The sequence below is a fragment of the Zootermopsis nevadensis genome, unplaced genomic scaffold (assembly GCF_977971745.1).
Source record: "Zootermopsis nevadensis isolate Lab colony 2312 unplaced genomic scaffold, Znev_1.0 Znev_ptg000006l, whole genome shotgun sequence".
NCBI classification, from domain to species: Eukaryota; Metazoa; Arthropoda; class Insecta; order Blattodea; family Termopsidae; genus Zootermopsis; species Zootermopsis nevadensis.
The window spans coordinates 11154325-11175853 of NW_028259138.1; the positions used below are offsets into that span (position 1 = coordinate 11154325).

At 43.0% G+C, this 21529-nt stretch overlaps 1 protein-coding gene across 3 annotated transcripts in view; it reads right to left on the bottom strand.

The window, feature by feature from the left end:
• pan (transcription factor pangolin) overlaps window positions 1-21529 on the bottom strand; it is a 411083-nt gene that overhangs the window by 66138 nt on the left and 323416 nt on the right. For 2 of the 3 annotated variants that reach the window (XM_087343684.1, XM_087343685.1), the window contains exon 4: window positions 6776-7094. In XM_087343684.1, the coding sequence (XP_087199810.1) occupies window positions 6776-7094 (319 nt within the window). The remainder of the gene's footprint in view (window positions 1-6775; window positions 7095-21529) is intronic. The other variant, XM_087343687.1, reaches the window with a different exon arrangement.

A 21529-nucleotide genomic window follows, 5' to 3' on the forward strand; every position in this document is an offset into this window, starting at 1 on the left:
AAGAGACGGGAGACGATTCGCCTTTGCCTAATTAGCGCTGCCTGTGTCTGCGAGCGAAACTACAAATAAAACAGAAGACGGCTGAACGCCGCGATGATGTTTAAATGCGTTTTTCGCTTCCCTTCTTCCGTACCTTCAAACGATCTTCGTTTTTGATGAGATGGGAATGTAAACACGGACATAAAACGAAGCACAGAGTAGCACAAAATGTGAAGCAGCTGGGAGTTTGGGGGGGGGGGGGGGGGGGTTTATCGGCATGCTAGCTAGCATCTAAGGAACTAAATATAAACGAGGGAAGACTTCGCCGATCCAGGATATTAACATGAAGATCAGATGAATATTCTCGCTGGTCACTCAACTGGTTCGTGAAGCTTAATCATCTACTATGGCTTCTATGTAACAGGAAATAATATGAATATCAAGAGGAAGTAGTTTGATTAGTCTGTAGGTTATTTTACGAGGCTTAAACAACTACTACGGTTTCCAGATAACAAAGCCTTTCATGAGTATCAAGCTATGACAAACGTCAGATTAGCCGGGCAGTGGGTAGAGATTCGAACCCAGGGCCTACACAATACAAATCAGCACTGTTAACTATCATACCTCCTATTACAATTTCCTCAGACACTGGAATATTGCAACAGTGACTTCACAAAATATAAAATAATATTAATGCGTGCCCTTTTGGTTACACTTAGCTCTCGTTACTTGAAGCGTGAAGGTGAAGGCGAAGTTCCACGCATTCTAGATTTCGAGAATTTTTGGTCAGTGGCCAGCTTCGCGTCCAGACAGCTTTATCGTCGGGGATTTTCGTATCGGACGGATGTTAAGTTTGCCTACAGCCAGTCTGGACACAATGGTAGCAAAGAGAAAAATTCATACTTTCCGGGAATCAAAACTCAGCCGTCCAGTCTACCACCGGTTAACAAATTGAGCTAGTCCTGGTCCAATTGGAGATGAACTTTTTTCACGATAATCACTTGAATAAATTTAAAAATTCGGGTATTAAATACGCAATTTTAGTACAAAAGTACATTAACAAACTTCGTAGCACTGTTTCAAATGTGTGATTAACCACGAAAATCTCTATTTTAACACAAACCGAAATGTTATAACCTTTATTTAGAATCCAGTTCAAAACCTGGGTTAAATTTCAATGTCGTTTCACCATCCACTCGATTACGTAAAGCTGCCGAATTCTAATCCTCGTAGCGTTCACCAATAGCATTTTGTAGACATTCTCTTTCCTAAACCGAGTATACTCGTTTAGGAAAGGGTCGTTTAAAATTCGAACCGCTGCTGGACTGGGCTGTGTTTCACACGCGGTAGCTAGGTGTCATGCATAATGAATTAATTTCCTGTTCCACGGTTCACTAAACACTGATAGTGCACCAAGTCACTCACTACCTCCACACCAAAAACCAAGAGTATTCCGTAGTAGGACATTACACTGGCATATATTCCAGCTCATATATTACAATCTTGCATTAAAATCCAGCACCTAATAATCACTGCGCTTTTAGTGTGGTCCGTTCTGACTGAACACTTGAAATGCATCAAGCTTTCTCATTAATGACCTAGTGTAAAAGGGAATTCGAACCCGGGACTGAGTGCACACACACACACATCAAAAGCAGAAAATGGCCCACAGAATTGTATTTATTTTATTTAGTGTTCTGTCTGACGACAGGTCCATATGAACAGGATCCTTCCATCCTTTTCTCGGACTGGGACCTGTTCATATACGTTCTTGGCAGATGATCCAGAAGTGGTTTGCCATTGCCTTCTTCTGTGTGTGAATGGAGTAATTGTTGGGATGCCACGGAGGAAAACTCCGTGTTCCCTAGACCACGGCCTTGCCCAACACAAGTTATAAATTCGGGCACCGCCGGGAATCGAACCCGAGACCCCAGGATTACAAGCCCAGCGTTCTAACCGCTAGACCACCTCATCTTATTATTATTTAGTGTTCTGTCTGACGACAGGTCCATATGAACGGGATCCTTCCATCCTTTTCTCGGACTGGGACCTGTTCATATACGTTCTTGGCAGATGAACCAGAAGTGGTTTGCCATTGCCTTCTTCTGTGTGTGAATGGAGTAATTGTTGGGATGCCACGGAGAAACCGGAGAAGCCCCCAGAGGAAAACTCCGTGTTGCCTATACCACGGCCTTGCCCAACACAAGTTATAAATTCGGGCACCGCCGGGAATCAAACCCGAGACCCCCCAGGATTACAAGGCCAGCGTTCTAACCGCTAGACCACCTCATCTTATTATTATTTAGTGTTCTGTCTGACGACAGGTCCATATGAACGGGATCCTTCCATCCTTTTCTCGGACTGGGACCTGTTCATATACGTTCTTGGCAGATGATCCAGAAGTGGTTTGCCATTGCCTTCTTCTGTGTGTGAATGGAGTAATTGTTGGGATGCCACGGAGAAACCGGGGAAGCCCCCGGAGGAAAACTCCGTGTTGCCTAGACCACGGCCTTGCCCAACACAAGTTATAAATTCGGGCACCCGAGACCCCAGGATTACAAGGCCAGCGTTCTAACCGGTAGACCACCATCATGTACCATAACATTAATTCTCGATTACCTGCCACGGCGTAATATAACAAAGGATAGGACTATGTACTTGGGTATATACGAAATCAGACTGCTTCGCCCTGGGCCACTCCAGAAGACACAGGGTTCCGATTAGGTTGCGTCTTCCAGCAAAAGGCGAAATACAAAAACGCAGTTTACCGTAACACGTGTGAAAACAAGACAGGCACAACGCACTTGTAAGACATGTCGGTTGTAGGTACACTTAGGCCTGTTCAATGTTATAATTAACGTCCTCTTCCTTTAAAATTATTACAACATATCTTCTTTTTGCACCGAACATTACGATTGTGTAACAATTGTAGCCAATATAATAAGTATCTAAATACATCGTCATTAGTTATTTACAAATACCATCACCGAAAAGACGAGAGTAATAACATGAATATAAAATATAGCTAATTCAATAATATTAACTGTAAACAATCACCATTTAATCAAAATCTTATAACAAGCATAACTATTTAAAAATAAAATTCGGTTACCAACCTTATGCAACCTAGAATAAAGCGTCAAATGGTTACATATTCTACCGTTAATATTGGCAACATAGCAGTGGGGACTCTTTTAGCAAACTGGCCAAATATTAAAAATTGGCCCGTGGGTGTGTTTATTACCCACGGCTTATATCGCACAGTCTGAAACCACTACCTTCAAATCACACAATCGAATGCAGAACAAGGCGCTGTTTAATGCAAATTATAAAAACTTCTGCAATTTGATACGAAAATAAACATAACAAAACATGTATATTAAATTATACGCATGCAGTAAGGAATTATAATAGTGCAGGGTATTTATTAAAAGTTTATAGCGACTCAGATGGTCATAAATTATTTTCTATGAGAGAATCTACGGTTCATAAGAAACCAAAACCGAACGACACAGATCGTGTGCACAATTTCATACAATTTTGACGATCAGCTGAAAATGTGTCTTCCGGTCTTAAACTACGTATCCAAAGTTTTGGAGATGAAAAATTGAATACGTCGTCATATTGTATTACATATTTCGTATTATTCTTAGTTTGAACACCGATTACTTCTTTAAACAGCCTACAATACTGATCTTCACAATGGTGAAGTGAGGCGTTTTCTTTGCGGTACGGACTTAATTCAAAAGTATTTGCGAGAACAGTAGCCTTAAAAGATTAAATGACAATGGAATAAAATGCTCTTATCTTTTATCACTGGTTCCTCCGTCTATTAATATCATTATTTAAGGACAGAACGGAATTTAATTTAAACAGAGACTTAGTGACCATTAAACGACAAAATATGCCATCCTTACACACGTCTGTACGAAGCGCATTGAGTTCTCTTACTAAAAAAACATAAAAACAACTGGAGTTTAAACCACTGCACTTTAACCCTGAAGATGGCAACTGCAATGCTAGTCAGAACGCTGACTAACAATCAACATTCGACGAGGTCCACCACTGCTATATAGCACACATATACATCTTAGAATTACACAAACTGACAGACCAGCACCGATGCAAACTACAGTGCAGCCAACATTCCCTCCAGATGCACCACTAGACCACCACCAACTCCCACCACTACTGTACAGACTGGGCTTCATGTTCGATTGGCAACACTGCTCCTTGATGAAATAAAAACCAAAAATCTTCATTCTGTGCGCGACCACGACGACACGACTTGCGGGAGGGGGGTGTCAGAATACTGCTACGGTTGAGGAGGAAAATGAATCTGAAATTTGCGTTATCAAATAATAATTACGAAAAGACAAAAGGGTGGAAATAAAACCGAGCATATTATTAATTAAACTGGTCACTGGGTAACGGTGAATTGTCAGCCTCACGCTCCGACCGCTGTACTACCAGGAAGGAACGTCAGTTACCATTTGGATTGTGGGTGGGTCCAGAGACAATCTCAACATGGTAAAAAAAGGAGATTGCATTTGTTAAAACATTCACACAAGTGGGCTGGTGGCATATATTCCGAAACGTTCAATAAAATTGAAGACTTTAGACCAGAGGTTCCCAAAGTGTGGGGCGCCCCCCCCCCCCCTAGGGGGGAGTAGACGTGTTGTTTTTATTAAAAACTTTTTTAACGAAATATGGAGAAACATTATTAACATCCTTTGCTTGGTTGAGGCAGTTTAGTTGTCTTACAGTGCTGTAGAATTCAGACTCGTACAGCATCGGGCGGTTTTAGGAAGTAGACGGCAACATAAGTCTAATTATACTTACGATGAACCTGGAAAACGACCTTAGAGAGGTCATTTCAAAACTGCAACCTCTGTATGATAAGTTATGTTCACAGAAGCAACCACATCCATCCCACTAATCCAGGTATGAAGCGTATATTTTATTATAGCTTTTTAAATTAAATTCATTGAATACTATATATTAAATTATAAAAAAATATATACTCATAGCTAAATTTTATGTCAAATCTGTTCTGGAAGGGGGGTATGAAATTTATGTAATGTTTTAAGAGGGGAGCAAGGTATAAAAGTTTGAGAACCTCTGGTCTAGACCCAACCAACCCTCAACCAAATGAGCACCCAACCCTCAACCAAATGAGCACCCCCCCCCCCCAAAGGGGATCGGCTAAAGGCTAAAGCTGACAACTCACCAGCATCTAACGCCAAGAATGACGGGAGTCTTACCTTCAATTTCTGTTTGCAATGACAGAGCAAACTTTAGCTGCAGTTTTAAAGATCGGCTTGAAGGGTTTCGCTGCCCTGGATATAATTCTGTCATTGAGTCAATGGCGATAGAAATCCATCGTTTTACGAAGAGGACAAAACAGTTTGATTTAGAATAATGAAAATAGTCAGCAGACCCTCCAATGGAAACAAATAATATAAAATATAATTTATTTTTCTTCAAGAACTTTTCACATATCAGCGACTTTTCATGGCAGAAGACACAAGACTTCATTCAGCCTATGGCTCTAAGCTGTCATCAGGCTCCGTAGCGTATGAACAGAAAAGCAACATATTTTGTGGATAAGTGCCCCAAGTAACAGTGAGTAACATCCTGCACTCTACTACAATGGCTCTCCAACTGTAAGGCCGAACCTTAAACAGACCACGTACAATTTTCTGGGGGGAGGGGGGATTATGTATCCAACAGTGTCACTTCGAGCTTACACTGTAAAAAGATGTTTCCATATTCTGTTGGTTTATTATACGATTACTTATTACATACGAGAAAGCATGAGCTCCTGAGGGTCTCTGTATTAAACATTAAAGTAGTTTATTACAATTATACGTGTAATAAAATACTAAACAGGGAAACAAAATGGGAAAGCCAAAGTATACACCACATTAAAAATTGACTTAAATCGGAGAAGGCTCAGACAATACTAGAATTAAATTATAATAATATAAGAACATGAACTAGGCTGTATGTTGGGGAAAATTCTGATTTAAGGGCTTCGAAATTGAGTGTCTGAGAAAATTATTAAAGAATTAACATATTTTTTCACTGTATTCGTGACTGTAAAAATAAGTTAATGTCTGGTCTTTCACTTATTTTAATGTATGACAGATTGAGTTAAGGTATGCTGCATTTTAAAATTTGGGATTTCAAATTAAATATATCTGATTTTTGATCAAATTTTCAAACCGTAAGTCTATTTCAAGATTCATTCAAAACACTATCATTATTATACCATTCTTGGAAACATTTTTAAGAAATTTTCAGTTGATAGTATTTAGTTAGTAATTTTTTCTTTATTTTTAAGTAGACTGACCTCCTCACGCACATGAAAAGTCAACTGCGTTTCTAAAAAACCACCCTTATCTCTTAATTCATTTCCAGTTCGAACACGTAATACATTTTGGAAGTATATACAGAATATAAGATAAATTAAAGAGTGCAGAGGTATATTTTGTTCAGGATCGTAACGAAATATTTCGCAACATTCTGAGACAATATCAATGAATGAATAAAAGCAATGATATCTTAAACCATACCACAGCAAATTATTTCTGATTAAAAGAACCGTTTAATAAACAGGCTAATAACAACACACACAAAAATAACTGTATGAAGACAAAAATGGACGACAGTAGACGTCTCTGAAGCAACTTATTTCTGCAGAAGTTACGACGTGCTGCCAGCCGAACACGTCGCATCCAGTCTGTACCACTCAGAGATTAATGATACAGGAGTTCGAGTCTGGACGGCTAACCTGACGCTGCTAGGAGGGGACCCAGTCTCTTCCAATCCCCCGCACTAAGCCCCACCCCCGCGGATGGCGTCGGTGGACTTGCGGCGGTGGCGGAAACACTGCCTCCGCCCGTGGACGTCGGGGGTGCCCCTGGCGAAGTTCGTAGCCCCAACCCCAGACCCCGCCAGTACTCACCCATAGCACTCGCCCCCTTTGGGTCCAGCTGATAAGGAGGAATCCCCATGTGGGCAGGGGGAGGCTGTGTCAGGTGGTCCCCGTTATGGCAGAAGAAGGGCAGTGTGGCGCCGGGGTGAGTGGCGGCCAAACCCATCTTGCTCGCCTGCAAAACCACACAAATCACATGAATCAATGATTTAACATTCTCAAGCAACTTAAAACAATGAAATGTCTTGTGGGATGTTGCACTGTGTAGTCTGGTAGATACTGATACCCTGATAATGGAGGCAGTATGCCCCTCTGAAACGCCTGTCAATATCCACCACACTACAAGTTGCAACACCTCCAGTAAACGGTCGTCTTAATTTGAAATAATAACGCAATTCGAGTTTCGACCTCTGCGTCCAGCAAGCTTCCATTCAGAAGACTAACCCGTCAGTTGTGTTTAGGGGAACAACCGCTGTATGTTCTGAAACCCTGAAGAGTCAATCAGAACGCGTCCAAAAAGTTCGAAACTCAGACGGGGGTATGTGTACCCTGAATCATACCGATTACACCACACTGGCAATACATCCTTCTGCTATCCAATTCATCAGACATAATTATCCTCTCATTTTATTTGACACTAAACATTCACATCAGATTACGGAGCGCCATTAAATGGTTCCCAAATATGATACTGGATGAATAAAACTCTCATGAAAACACAACGACGTGACCAAGACGTGGATACAACCATTAGAAACCATTCTGCATATTAAGCCTGAATGTGGCAACCTCCCAGTTTCAGTGGGCGCAGATATCCCACGACGGTCTGTTCGGGGAGGGGAGGGGTGGGGGATAATGAACCCAAATATGCCGTACAGGCGTGTCCCTCCGGTGGCAACAACCGACACAGATCGATCAGACGTGCCTGTTTCGCGAGGGTGATGATATCTCGGACCACCAGCAGGAGCGCCGGGTCCAGAGGCTCTGTCTCCATCCACAAGAGCGCACGTGCGAGATGGTCTGCCGCCTCCACAGGAGTAGGCAAAGCGGGGACCGCGTCCTCCGAGGTCTCGTCCACTGGCTCCGCCTTTACGCTCTCCAGGGAAACATCCTCAGACCGGGAGTCCTGGGCCCAAGTTGCCAGGTCATCGTCAGTCACTTCGAGACCGAGGTCGTGCGAAAGCCACTGAAGTTCCAGCAGCATCATGCGGTCTTCTTGAGCATGCGCGGCATTTGCTCCTGAGGATGACAGGGCCAGAGTACAGGGCAGTATTTCGGAACACGGACCGGGTTCCTCGTTAGTCAGAGATGCTACTCTGTCCCAGCACCTCAAGAAGGTCTCGGATCTCAGGTTGAGCCACGAACGGTGCAGCATCGGGAAGGCGTCTTTAAGCACGAAATTCCTTAGATAATCAGACACCAACGTGGCGTGTTGATGGTCCGTACTGTTCGCGGTGACGCTCGACAGAAGCATCATAGCGTACCTCGTCCTGAACTCCGATACCACAAGGCCATGATCCAGCACAGCCCCATCACCAAAGTTTCCTTTCGGATACACAACCAATCTCACTGCCCCATCAGCAGCGACGCACTCCGATTCTTGTGGTACAAACGGAGCTTGTTCAATCACGAGGATAGCTCCGCGTGGGTGCAAAGTAGCAGCTGCGGGGGCAAACTCGTGGTGGAACCACCAGGTAAAGAGATCAGGGGTCACAGTGCCACTCCCCCCTCCAGCATAAACAACAGGCTGGCTCAACATGTTGACGTGGCGCAAACACGACGGGCGCCATAGTCGGCCCGTGATCAGCATACGAGTTCGGTGTCTTCCGGTGCGGTTGCCAGCCATCAGCACCCACACCTTGTCGTTGGGCGACGTCTCCTCGAGGGTGCGGTCGGGAAGGGACTTCCAATCTAGCTGGAAGCCGTATGCGCAGTACACCTGATCGGCCGTGTATTCTCCATTCCGAAGTATCTGTCGCAACTGTTCGGATGGACTCGGCACTGCGCCTTCTTGCACCTCGCTTTTTTCTGCAGAGGTCACCGTTATAGTAACGTCCGCCGATTGGGTTGGGAGAGGCGGTGGAGTGGAAGACGCTTTCGGGACTCCATACCGCGTCTGCCAGCGTCGGATCCACGCCCTGGTGACGAGGTCCAGGAGGTCACGTGACGCGCCGAGTCGCCGTGCTATGCTGAGGGCCTTCTTGCGCAGTTCAGCTGTGCTGAGGAGAACGGTGACACGGACCTCGTCACCCCCACCATGGCGCTCCCGCTGTTGCTGTTGCTGGTAGCGCTCGAACCAGCGGAACAGCGCTCTCTCCAGGGCCGTCTCCAGTACCTTCCGTTCCGCAATGACGTCATCAGACACCATCTTCCCCGACGATACGTCGACAACGATGGCGCCATGCTTCTTTCCATTCTGAGTCTTCAACTGTCCTGATGCACGCTTTCCTTTCTTATCTTTGTTTTTAGGCGACATCTACCACCGAAACTACACACTAATGCAAGATTCGGGAGTGACGACAATGCACCACGCACCGCTCTGGTCCGCGACTACCTCACAACTGAGACAGGAGCACCACACAGCTAGCAGCCCGGCAACACGGGGAAATAGAAGTCGGCTAGGATCAAAGCCACAGCCAGTGTGCTAGCGGCCCGCCTGGGTTTTATGCCAGAGAGAGAGCGCCAGAGAGAGACAGCTTTCCCCTCTACATGTGAACCGCTTTGATGTTGCCGGGCGCGCGGAAGACTACAAAGAGCAGAAGAGAAGCCTTCTCTCGTGTGTTCGAACGTACACATGTGCCGCTGAGGAGACCAGCAAAGGGGTAAAAGAGAAAAAGGCAAGAGAGACAGAGCACGCAAACGTAGCGGCTTTCACTTTGATATCAAAGAGAATTCTGAGATGAAAGAGACTGGCACTGCTGAGACAGATAATACTGGTTTGAGTGGGCAAGGGAACTTGCCGGCCGGCCGGACGGACGGACGGACGGACAGACAGAAAGAGAGCGTCGCGGCGGTAGGAAAGTGGGACGAATAAAATATGAAGGATATTTTGCTCCGGGAAAACTCAAGACACATCGACACGCGCCTTCAATTTCATCTAACATGCTAACTAAATTAACCAACTCCCTGGTAGCAAAACCCGCAGGTCCAACACCGCCACCGGACTTAATCCTGAGCTAACTCCACTTACTATCCTCACAGCCTACCTCCCTATAATCAATCTTGATATTTATCCTTCCCTCTCCTTCTTCGTCTGCCCAGTGGTCGTATACCAGAACGATTCCCCAATGATTCATATACGCAATTATCATGTTCCTAAAAAATTCAGGTTCAACTGCAAACATTATATTTGAAGTTCTACTTCATGGTACTTGTCAGAGAGAATGAATACACCGACCCATTCAGAGGTCAATACATAAATACTTTCAATAAGATACGAATTCCTTCCGCCTTCTCACCATATGGTGACGTACCTCAGGACACACGAAAGACCATTAGCTCCGGAGAGTATACTTTCCTTAAATGCTTACATCTGTATAGCCTACTAAGGCTGGCATTAATTTTAAATGAATAATTATACAAATTCAGTGACCAATTTGCACAAATGCTGTTCTAAATTAAAAGTTTTGATAAGAACGTTTCGCATCTACTTTGCATGCTTCTGGTAAACGAAAATGTTTAATTTTACAACTCACCGACACATTTCTGTACACAACAAGCCACTGCTACAGGCTGAAACTGCCTAATGTTTGCAAGACAGTCACAACGACATCACGACTGTGATAATGAACATTCAAAAATGTATGACACGAAATTGGCAGACTTGATTCTGATTTTTCTCACATTTCGATAAAATATTTTATTTGTAATCGTCATTAAACGGAATGCTAAATACAGAAAGAGCGAGACAGCCAGATAAATGACACGTAAATAAACGCTGCATAATAGACGACAGCAAAACTCAAGGTCCTACTTTTAACAAAGCATTTATAATTATGTTTCGCGAAACAAGGAAATAATTTATCACAACCCCAACTTCACCATTATATCCTAGAAATCCAGTATACGAGGTGCGATCGGAAAGTTTCAAGACTGCGCGTATAAAAACCCGTACACTTATCTCAGGTATTAAATTCATCCATCACCCTCGAAGTAGTTCCCCTGGGAGTGAACACAACGATCCCAGCGCCGCTGCCAAGCCTGGAAGCATCCCTGGAAATCTTTCTTTGTTAGCCTGTCAAGCACCATCTGCGATTCTGCCTGAATCTCTTCTATCGTCTCAAATCTCCTTCCCTTTAGCTGAATTTTCATCTTTGGGAAGAGGAAGAAGTCACACGGAGCTAAGGAGGGTGCGGGATGACGGCCATGGTGTTTGAGGCGCTGGGATCGTTGTGTTCACTCCCAGGGGAACTACTTCGAGGGTGATGGATGAATTTAATACCTGAGATAAGTGTACGGGTTTTTATACGCGCAGTCTTGAAACTTTCCGATCGCACCTCGTAGGCTGGAATTCAATGGGACACAACGGCTGGTTAACGCTAAGTTAATTAATCGGATAAAAACTTTAAAACCAAATGTCAATAGCGATACTTGCCTAAAGAACAAAGGCAAAAACATGATTACATGGATGGCAAAATAATATAAACGAAGACGATAATATCCTTCGCAAATGGCTTGTGGAAATGACTGCAAACGACGGTAACAAATCAAAGTTATTTTCGCAATTAAGTTAAGAACTGATCGAAGACATAATTATCGCTACTATTTATTCAAGAATCGTGTGTCTTCCCGTCAGCCTAAGACCTTAATGATTAAAATATAACATAAAAATGGTATATCGGCGTGAAACTTTGAAATGCAAATATTCAGGGTGTCTGAAAACCATATTCTGGGGGGGGGGAGAGAGAGAGAGAGAGAGAGAGAGAGAGAGAGAGAGCTTGTGACCTACTAAGAGAAGAGGAGACTTGACCTATAATTTGAACTGTTTGCAAGTAGGGCGGAAAAGTGGAACGTCCAGTACGCAGTTTTCCCGTGGAAAATGAGGAATAAACACAGAGCGTCGGAAAACCTGAGGCAAATAAACCACTTGAGAGACGAAAGAATATATATGGTGGGTCTTCAAAAAGAATTTAAGTTTCCCAGAATTTGTAAACACGGTAATAAAACATCCAACTTCTACAAGAAGACAGGACATTTCTTGACCATAAGTGAAGAACGCACTTAGAAATATCTGATATTGCACTGCAGGTCTGTCCAACCTCTTTTTTGTGCGGGCAAATTCTGCAAAATTTGGTCTGTATGCGGGCAACATTAAGTTCCAATACATAAAATGTGAACTGTATACGTAAAATTATATATATATATATATATATATATATATACACTTTTATCTTCGTATTTTTCTATAATTATATACAATAAAAGTATACTGATGATAAATTAAGAAATTTGTGAAGAATGCAATTCACAACCTAGTCTAGAGCGTGTTTATTTTTAGCAAAGGTTTACAAAATTAATTATCAGTGTAATGCACGTCTCCACAATTAAAAAGCTCATACCCTTTCTAAAATATTATTGCATAGATTTTAACTTGGGTGCGATCTTTTGCAAAATAAGACAGACTGTAAGACCGGAAATGAAAATATCAGAAAGGAGCCGCTGCTGGTGCCTACACAAATACAAGTCGTTAACTAGAAAACATCCCCTTAACAATGCACGTTAGTAATCATCGACAGTTATTCTAATCCCGGCGAAGATATGATTTATGATAGGGTCACTTGGCATTATGGAAGAGGTGGTAAATTTTCTTTTATAGTTTACCAGGAAACGGGTGGTACTACTTCGGTGTTCTATCGCGCCTATCCCTGGGATAAGGTTAAAAGACATTTTCTTATTTCAAATGTGTCCGCGAGCTACAGGTTGGGCGGGCTTGTCTTAAACCAACAAAGTAAACAGACTGGCAGTTCACCGCATGCAAAGCCTCCATAACACCACAGGTTCGCAGTCAGTTTGGCAGTAAAACCCTTTCCTGATTTTTACCTTAATTTCTAATCATCCAGGTGTCTATTCCCAGGAGGGACAGAAACTGTTCTATTTGCCACTGTGTCAAGACATTCACAGGGACCCACCCACTCATCATTCACCCTTCTAAAGCAATTGAAACGTGAAAGTGATTGATTACCTTCTAGTGCAGAGGTTAATAATGTGTGGAGATTTACCTCCAGATTCACTCAGGGCTTATGGAGCGGTGTTTAAGCTCCTACAACCTCATATAACTCTGAATTTATGCCGGGATATCGAACCCTCGACTCATTCAACCGCCGAGACCCAAACCCGTGAAGTGATACCGAGCTTTCATACCAATTTGTGTTATGATTGGACCACTGGGCCTCCAAAGAGAGGGTCATGTCCCTTTCGAGAGCGGGAGGCTCCCACCCTAGGAGACGCCGCACTAGGCTAGTGGACCAAACCAATCTTTACGTTCCATTCCACAAAACGCACAGAGCAGAACAAAAATATCACACACGATCAATATGCAATTGACAGTCCTAAGAGTTTGGTAAGCAATTGTTAATGTATGCAAAAAAGCACCACACCTCCCTGACGACACGCGTATCGACTTGCACACAGATAAAGTACGATATTAATCGATACAGACCTGAATCCGGCAAATAAATAACTTCGAAATAAAAGGTCCTATGTATTGTACCTGACATATTCCTTAGGAGTATAATGAAGTGGAATGTAATGTGGGTAAACCCAGGGCCTGGCTGTCGGCACGTACTTATATGCATCCGTATTGCTTTTCTCCTGATATTGTCGTAGTAGTTTGCCTAAAACACGCACTTTTATCTGAGACCGAAGGAATTTAGAAAGTTTTCACTAAAAGCCTATGGACAATTTTTAAATGCCTTCCATAAAATGTTACTGTTGACCGTAGATTCGGGGTCTTTTCCAGGGGTAAAGCGAAGCCGGAGTGTGACGCTTACCACTCACCCCTAAATGGTGTCGAGGTTAAGATTGAGTAAGAGTTGTAAACCCCTCCCAACATGGCGTACCGCGATACTCACATTTTTCATAATATTAAGACCTAAATGACGAGAAAAGTTGACAGTCCAGTAAAGTCTACCGGAATATTATCGAGGCGATGATTGTCATTTTGAGTTATGATTTATCGCTCTTATTCTGCTGTGTTCTGATTATCGAGTTGAGTTGTAGCTTTGGCTGTGTGAGTGAGTTTGAAGATCATATTTTCACCTAATTTAATGTTTTTAGACTATTCACTGGGAGTTACTGCCTTATGCGCTAACCACTGTTCTGGTGTGATGATCGTTGCTTACATGATATCGGTATTATCATGCATTTCTGGTTCAAGCACATTAAGTGTGTGTTTGGTAATGATACACGAATAAGGACAAACAGAAACGAGAATAATGGACTCTAGATAGAGGTTAAAAAAAAATTTAAAAAAAATATTGATAGCGCCACGTGATTAACTTGACAATACAACTGAAGACATGGTTAGAATAAAGAAAACAGGAAGAAAAGGCCATGTGGCTAGAACAAGATACCGGAAATAGCATGAAAATTATAGATACACGAGTCGCAGAGAAGCAGGAAGATCACGAAGACGCCAGACGTGTGTCCCAAGGTCTGCACACCAAGACATAAAGATTAGAATAATTCTGTATTTCGACAAGACACGTACATGTACTAGTGTCAAGAGTAGACATACTCGTCCCGGGTTACCCACCCCGACCGAGCCTGAAAGTCACGTAACCAAGGCAATTCGAGCCAACCGCTTTATCACTTACGCTATGACTCAACTCGGCAATGAACACAGGGCCTATAATTTAAATCTCCTTGCAACACGGCGGTGATAACAGGGCAAGACAATTACGTCATGCATTAAAGACAGCTGACCCATTAGTTGCTGAGCACAAAAGTAGGAAGGAATGTGCTGTTGCTTCTACAAGGCGTCCAAGGGCTTATTTCCCTAATCTGAGGTGCAACCCCAGTACGGAAAACCACGAGAAGCCGAATTCAAGACAGCCCGGTATCCAGGCCGAGATCTGAACCCGTCACTTCAAGAATACGAAGGCAGGAGTGCCATCAACCCCACCGCGATTTTCAATAAATAAATTATGACTGACCGGGCCAAGAGTAATCCAAAGTTCTGTAAAAATATTATCACAGTACGAAGTCCAGCGAGATCAATACAGAGACAGTAAAAAAAACAACGCAGGCGATGGAAAAGCATGGACTAGAAGAGCTCACATTTCCAATAAGCATTCAAGTCGCCAGTCACACAAAAAGACAGAGCTCGTGTCTGCAGTAAGTTAGCATTCCTGTGACTGCCGAGGCATACAGCACGTGCTTTGTTCCAGCCAGCGAATCAACCTGCCACTCGAGAACTCTGACATATACATTACAACATTGATCATAATACTTCTTAAGCTACGTGAATTAAAGACTTGAACCACGCTTCTCCTGCATTAAAATACAGCCCTTAAAGTATTCAAAATAAACAGCAGTTCTTCTGTCCTGGCTCTCAACCAAAGACTGAGGGGTACAGTCACCTTTCTTAACCAATTCGCTGGACGTCGGATTATAAATAAGAATAATTTATAGTATAAACTTATTGTTACGATCAGACAAATGTATTCTAACCACACAAAATACATCGGCGGGCCACGGGTTGATGACCTATGATCTAGAATCATAGTAAAAGAGCTCATCACTAATAAGATGGAAAAAAGTCTATAAACACGACCCTGAACCAGTTCCATCTAACTCCCATCGTGACGAACGACTATTCACATCCATACACCTCCTGCAACTGGAAGTTTGCCCAACAACATTTTGTATGCATTCCTCGCCTCTAACTCCCAAGACGAATTCCACAACAACACGTTCAAATATGCCACGATCGTCTCCTTCACAATCCTCCCGCCACAGATCACGTTAAACGCAAAATAATATCTCAAATCCAAAACAAGCATGTCTCACCACCATTTTCTAGAATACAATGGACCGATAACAAGTATTTAATATGCTACATCAAATTACAGGTCTAGACGTTATAAGACGTTCAGTAGCCTAAGAAACAACTGATCAACCAATTTCAGGAGTTAAAATCTCGGCTGGCAACTCTCACGGAGAAAGGGGGAGATCATTCATATCTGTGGTAGAAAGAAGGCCCATAATTGGATGAAGTAGTCAATTTCTGCCCCTCAGACCTAGAAATTAGAAGTGACAGCAATTAGACAAATCCATGTCAAAGGTATAATTACAAAAGATTAAACATTCTAAGGTTATGCTGTTGGCTAACGTGACAGTAACTTAAATTACGTAATAATCATGGCAACAAGTCATGACGTTTCCTTCCACGATTCACGAATTCACCAGACGACCATTCTGGCGACACACTGGTATCGGACAAAGAAGCCGAGATAAATAGTCTGTTCTTCGGTGCATTACCGACCGTCACTGGCCTTACTGTCACACCGGTGAATGCGCCTATTAGATTCACCACGTCTGATATTCCTTCCTACGCCCGCATGAAACCGCCATTTTCATGACATCTGATACTGGAAAGCTTACCGACGCGTTCCAGATGCCGTACATATCGGACAACAACTGGCTGAATTTTTATTCGACCGAAAAGTTTTGTTGTCGAAATCTGGTACTTATACAGAAAGAAAAAAGAAACACGTTTTGCGTTCCATTCACTTGTTCAGCAAGTATAATGGTTTTCGAGAAACTTAAAAGAGATGTATTCGGTTTGCAATTTCAAAACTCAGTAACCGTTCGATTAAATCTGATCAAATTTTATAATGGCCATCCTTGTTCGTCTGACCCAACTGTTTTACGATGCTTACAAGAAAGCATCGAAAGTCAGAATTAAAAAACTGACAATCCAGAGGCGATAACAGATCGAAAGCGACATGGTTCTTACGCCAAACTTTTTAAGATTATATAGGATTTGAGACTTTCGCGGCGAGTACAACCAATAAAATCTTCTCGGGCAATCAGCCGCGTCAACTGGTTACCGTACTAAACCGACGTTTCGGGAACCTGTCCCCATAATTGCTCTGATGTAACCGGATACCTTGGTCACATCAGAACCCTGATGATGGTTACAGAGTTGGTTCCCGAAACGTCGGTTTAGTAAGGTAGCCAGTTGACGCGGCAGATCGCCAGAGACGATTTTATTGTTTTTAAGATTAGGTTGAAATTTAGTGTGACGTCTTTGACCTGTTCCCTTTCAAAGACGACGAGGAGGAGAATTACCCCTACCTCCCCGCCAAAAAAATTAAACAAAACAAACAATGAAACAGCCACATAAAAACGTCGTCGTAACCAGTGTCGCATTTCGTACAAATATAAAAACGCATGACAGGGAGGAAAATAGGAGGGGGAGGGGGGTGACAAGCACACTGGAGATACCAACGAAAGGGTTCGCGAATAATTTTCTATGCCGTAGAAATCGATATAAAACGAGGTCCTAAGAGAAACGAAGGGAGAAAGAACAGAAAAAAGCAGATTAAGGGATGACAAAAATAAACGGGAGTGTTCATCAATCTTCAATAAGAGTCTGGCATCGGTCGACTGCACAGCGTTCGGCAATTAAAGTTACCAGTTCCCACCACCGCTTCCGTCGGCCAACAGCGCGCTGTAAAATCCGACAGCCTATTTTAATCTCCGAAGCTCCATACATAAACGTCCCCTTCATGATTTGTCACGATATCCCAGTTTTCCTGTCACTACAGAATCCTGAAAGGCTGACACGTGGTGCCCAACTCCACAGAGCAGTCGCTTACTGTTTAAATTGATATTGGCGAATTTAGTTAAATCCTCCGCCTCCTATGCAACCATGAGGTTCACTTTCATAATCGTACGATCCCGCCAGTGACCCCTATCCTGAGACAAATCCATTCCACATCCCCATTTCTGTAAGACCTATTTTAATATCTACTATTATACCTTCCAAGACGTGTGTATACATTCTTAAATCTCCAAGGATACATGTATTTATCTCCCCCATGCGTTATACAACAAAACCATCTCTCACTCCTTGGTTTGGTAACTTCCAATAATAATTGGTGAAAAGTACAAATTATTAAATTTCGCATTACGTAGTTTTCTCCAGCCTCCTGTAACGTCCTTACCCTTAGAACCGAATATTCTCCTCGGCACTCCATCCTCAAACTCTCTCTAAAGTGTGTTCTTCCCTCAGGTGGTAAAATTAATTTCCACGTCCATACAAAACAACAGGTAACAATACAGATCTACAGACTTTAATTTTTACGTTTTCTGATATGCGATGGGAAGAAAAGACATTTTGAACAGGATGTAGCGAGCATTTATCGAATTTAACGTTCTCGTAATTAACTCGTGGATGAGGTGACAACAGCTATTTCAAAACGAAGTTCACGAAACTATTTGGAGCAAACAGAAATGAAGTGGGTAGCTAATGGGGAACAATGCATAAAGAGAAACTTCGTGATTTGTAACGTTCTCTTGGTAGGACATTAAAGGGCATGAAACCAAGATTCTGCAGGGATGGACACGAGCTCAAACGGGAAAAAAGGAAATAATTACGTTGGCAGAGAACATCGAGGAGAAAAGTGGACAACAGTGAAACATCTTACCGGTATACAGTTGAAGGGTACAATGCAGAGAGAAATGGTTCTGGATCGTGTAGTGTTGGTCGACGATTTGGTCTTACCATTCAGGGCGATCCTTCACCTTCATGCCCCCGTGCACTTTGGTATTAGGCACAATGGTATATTCAACGAATATTACATCACATAAGAACGAGCTTTCATTGCATAGGACACGTGTCGAACGAGATTGGAAGATAATTCGAACCACGTGGAATACAAACGCCCATTCGACAAAATAGACGCATATTCAGCAAAGATGAAGGTCTATAAAATGTTGTAAACGTTAAAAACAAACCCACTTACAACACCCACGGCCAGAAACGGTAATTCTTCAAAGGAATTTTAGGTCAGACTTCCATATTCTTCATATTTTAAGATGTTCGTATTTAATCGACAAAATACTGACGGACTCCACACTTACCTAAAATTTCATATAATAAATCATAACGCCTTACAAACTAATAACGCAGCCACACACATAAACATATAATCATAAATTCAACAGTGGTTTTCTGTATGAGACACCACCTGATGATGAACTAAGAGTCGAAACATGTAGTGGGTTCCAGGATATACAATCGTGCAGTGTTCCTCAACATTCTCGGTGCCTCGAAACCCCTTCCCAAAATTATCATTACGTTGTGATTACAGATAACACAAAGGAGCTAAAATATAAATAAGTGGCAGTTTTATAGTCACACTTTTAATCCAGTATGGAAATAAAAAGTGTTATGAAACTAAGCTTGAAATTTGCATCCATACAGAGCAGAATTTGCTGAACTATCGGATCCCTTAGTTAGAACCCGAGGACTCCAGGTTGAGAACTACCACACTAGTGTACACACACGTTGTGCTGGCAGCACTGATTCATGTCAGTCATTACAACAGGATGCAGAAGCTTTTGACAATTATCAAGGAATTCGGTTAGAAAAACTGTAGAAAGAGACGACAAAGCTACATCAGAATTACCAGCAGTGCGGTCCAGATTCGAACTGGATACCTCCAGAATAAAAGATTATATCGTTAAGGCCAAAACGACACGTAAATCATATATGATGTTTTGGTGCGGACTGTACCTAATAGAAGCATGAAAATGATGAACGGGGTACGCGTTCGCTATGCACGCTACAATATGGATCACTGCAGTGATCATTAACCGAGATTTGGATCTCGATTTACACACATTCCCTGTTGCTTGGTGCGTAATCCCGTGATTGGACAACAACAGATCAATGAAATGAGGGGGGTCTACGTATGGCTGTAGGCCTCCAGCGAGGCTTGATTCCAACTATCTGAATTTAAGACACATCTTATGGCAATACTTGGCAATCTGTATCACCTTTGAAGATATCCGTCTTCTGGGTTGTTGCGCTGTGTAGTCTGGTCGATGTTTACCAACGTTTCAGAGGTCATACTGCCTCCGTCATCAGGGCGATGAATACGGAAATCTTCATCGCCCTGATGACGGAGGCAGTATGACCTCTGAAACGTTGGTAAACATCGACCAGACTACACAGCGCAACAACCCAGAAGACGGAAATCTTCATACTCATCGCCCTGATGACGGAGGCAGTATGACCTCTGAAACGTTGGTAAACATCGACCAGACTACACAGCGCAACCCAGAAGACAGAAATCTTCATCGGCCTGATGACGGAGGCAGTATGACCTCTGAAACGTTGGTAAACATCGACCAGACTACACAGCGCAACAACCCAGAAGACTGAAATCTTCATACTCACCGCTGTGAGAACCTCAAGTCTTACATGTATCACCTTTGGTAGGCCTACGGTTTAGAGTTAGGGCAATGATTCATCACACACAATTAAATCTCACTCCTTACAAATTTTTGTTTGCGAAAATGTTATTTCTATGCCAACGTCGGGATCGTAACTTCAACTTTAACACAACACCCACGGAAGAAAAAAGATTTGATTTACGACGAGGTTTCCAGAAACATCGTAACAGCGGATATGGAATATACAAGACCGGTCCCTGGTACAGAATTAACCTCAGATCATGTTATATGGGTGCTTGATGAGCCGACTGACACACACTTAAAGATTCCATCCTTCGTGCTCGGTAAGACTGAGTAAAAGTACGAACATCATGTGACTTGAGTTCTTCTTGCCAAGCATGAAAAGTTACGACTCACCATATCACCAAGTGAGGAAATCCGGATAATATTCTTTACTGGCGAACACGAAAGCACTTCGAAGAATATGGCCGTGGACTACTTCAAGAAGCCGTCCTCCAAAACTGGAGTGAGGGAGACTGAAGAAAAACGCAAACAGCAGACCCGGCAACCAAAAGGCTACCCGAACGAAGTGCCTGACAAATACCAAGAACTTTACCATTCGGTAAAAATTCAAAAAGTAAAACTGTCCCACTATGCCATGTAGGCGCTTGGGTGGAGAGGTCGCATTGCTCCTACGCGTTCCTAACCGCGGCACTAGATGGGGGGGGGGGGGGGGGAGCAGTCCGGTACCTCCCACCACACGACGTAATAAAAAAACCTCACGGTCAAGGCTGTCTTCTGGGATGTTGTGAAATGCATTCTCGTAGAAACTGACCACCGACGTTTCGAAGGTGTTTACTGCCTCCTTCATCAGGGCATCACAGTTCGTTATTCGTTGCGGTTTCCCTGGTTTTGATCACTCTGTGTCTCCTTCACTACAGCGCCCCCCCCCCCCACTCTAGAAACACAGACCTTTCGTTGTCATGAAACGAAGGGTATGCACGAATTTCATGGGGTTACCTTGTACTTCGCGAGAGAATAACTACAGTATGTGTCTAACCGTTTCGCTTACGCGAAATTTTCTATGAGAAAAACGAAGAATTCCTCTTCCTCGTGTGCTGATGCTGGCATGATGCGGGAGTAAGATTTTGTTGAGAAAACAAAATTCTCTGTATTATAAACACGAGTCCTGCAAGTGACAAG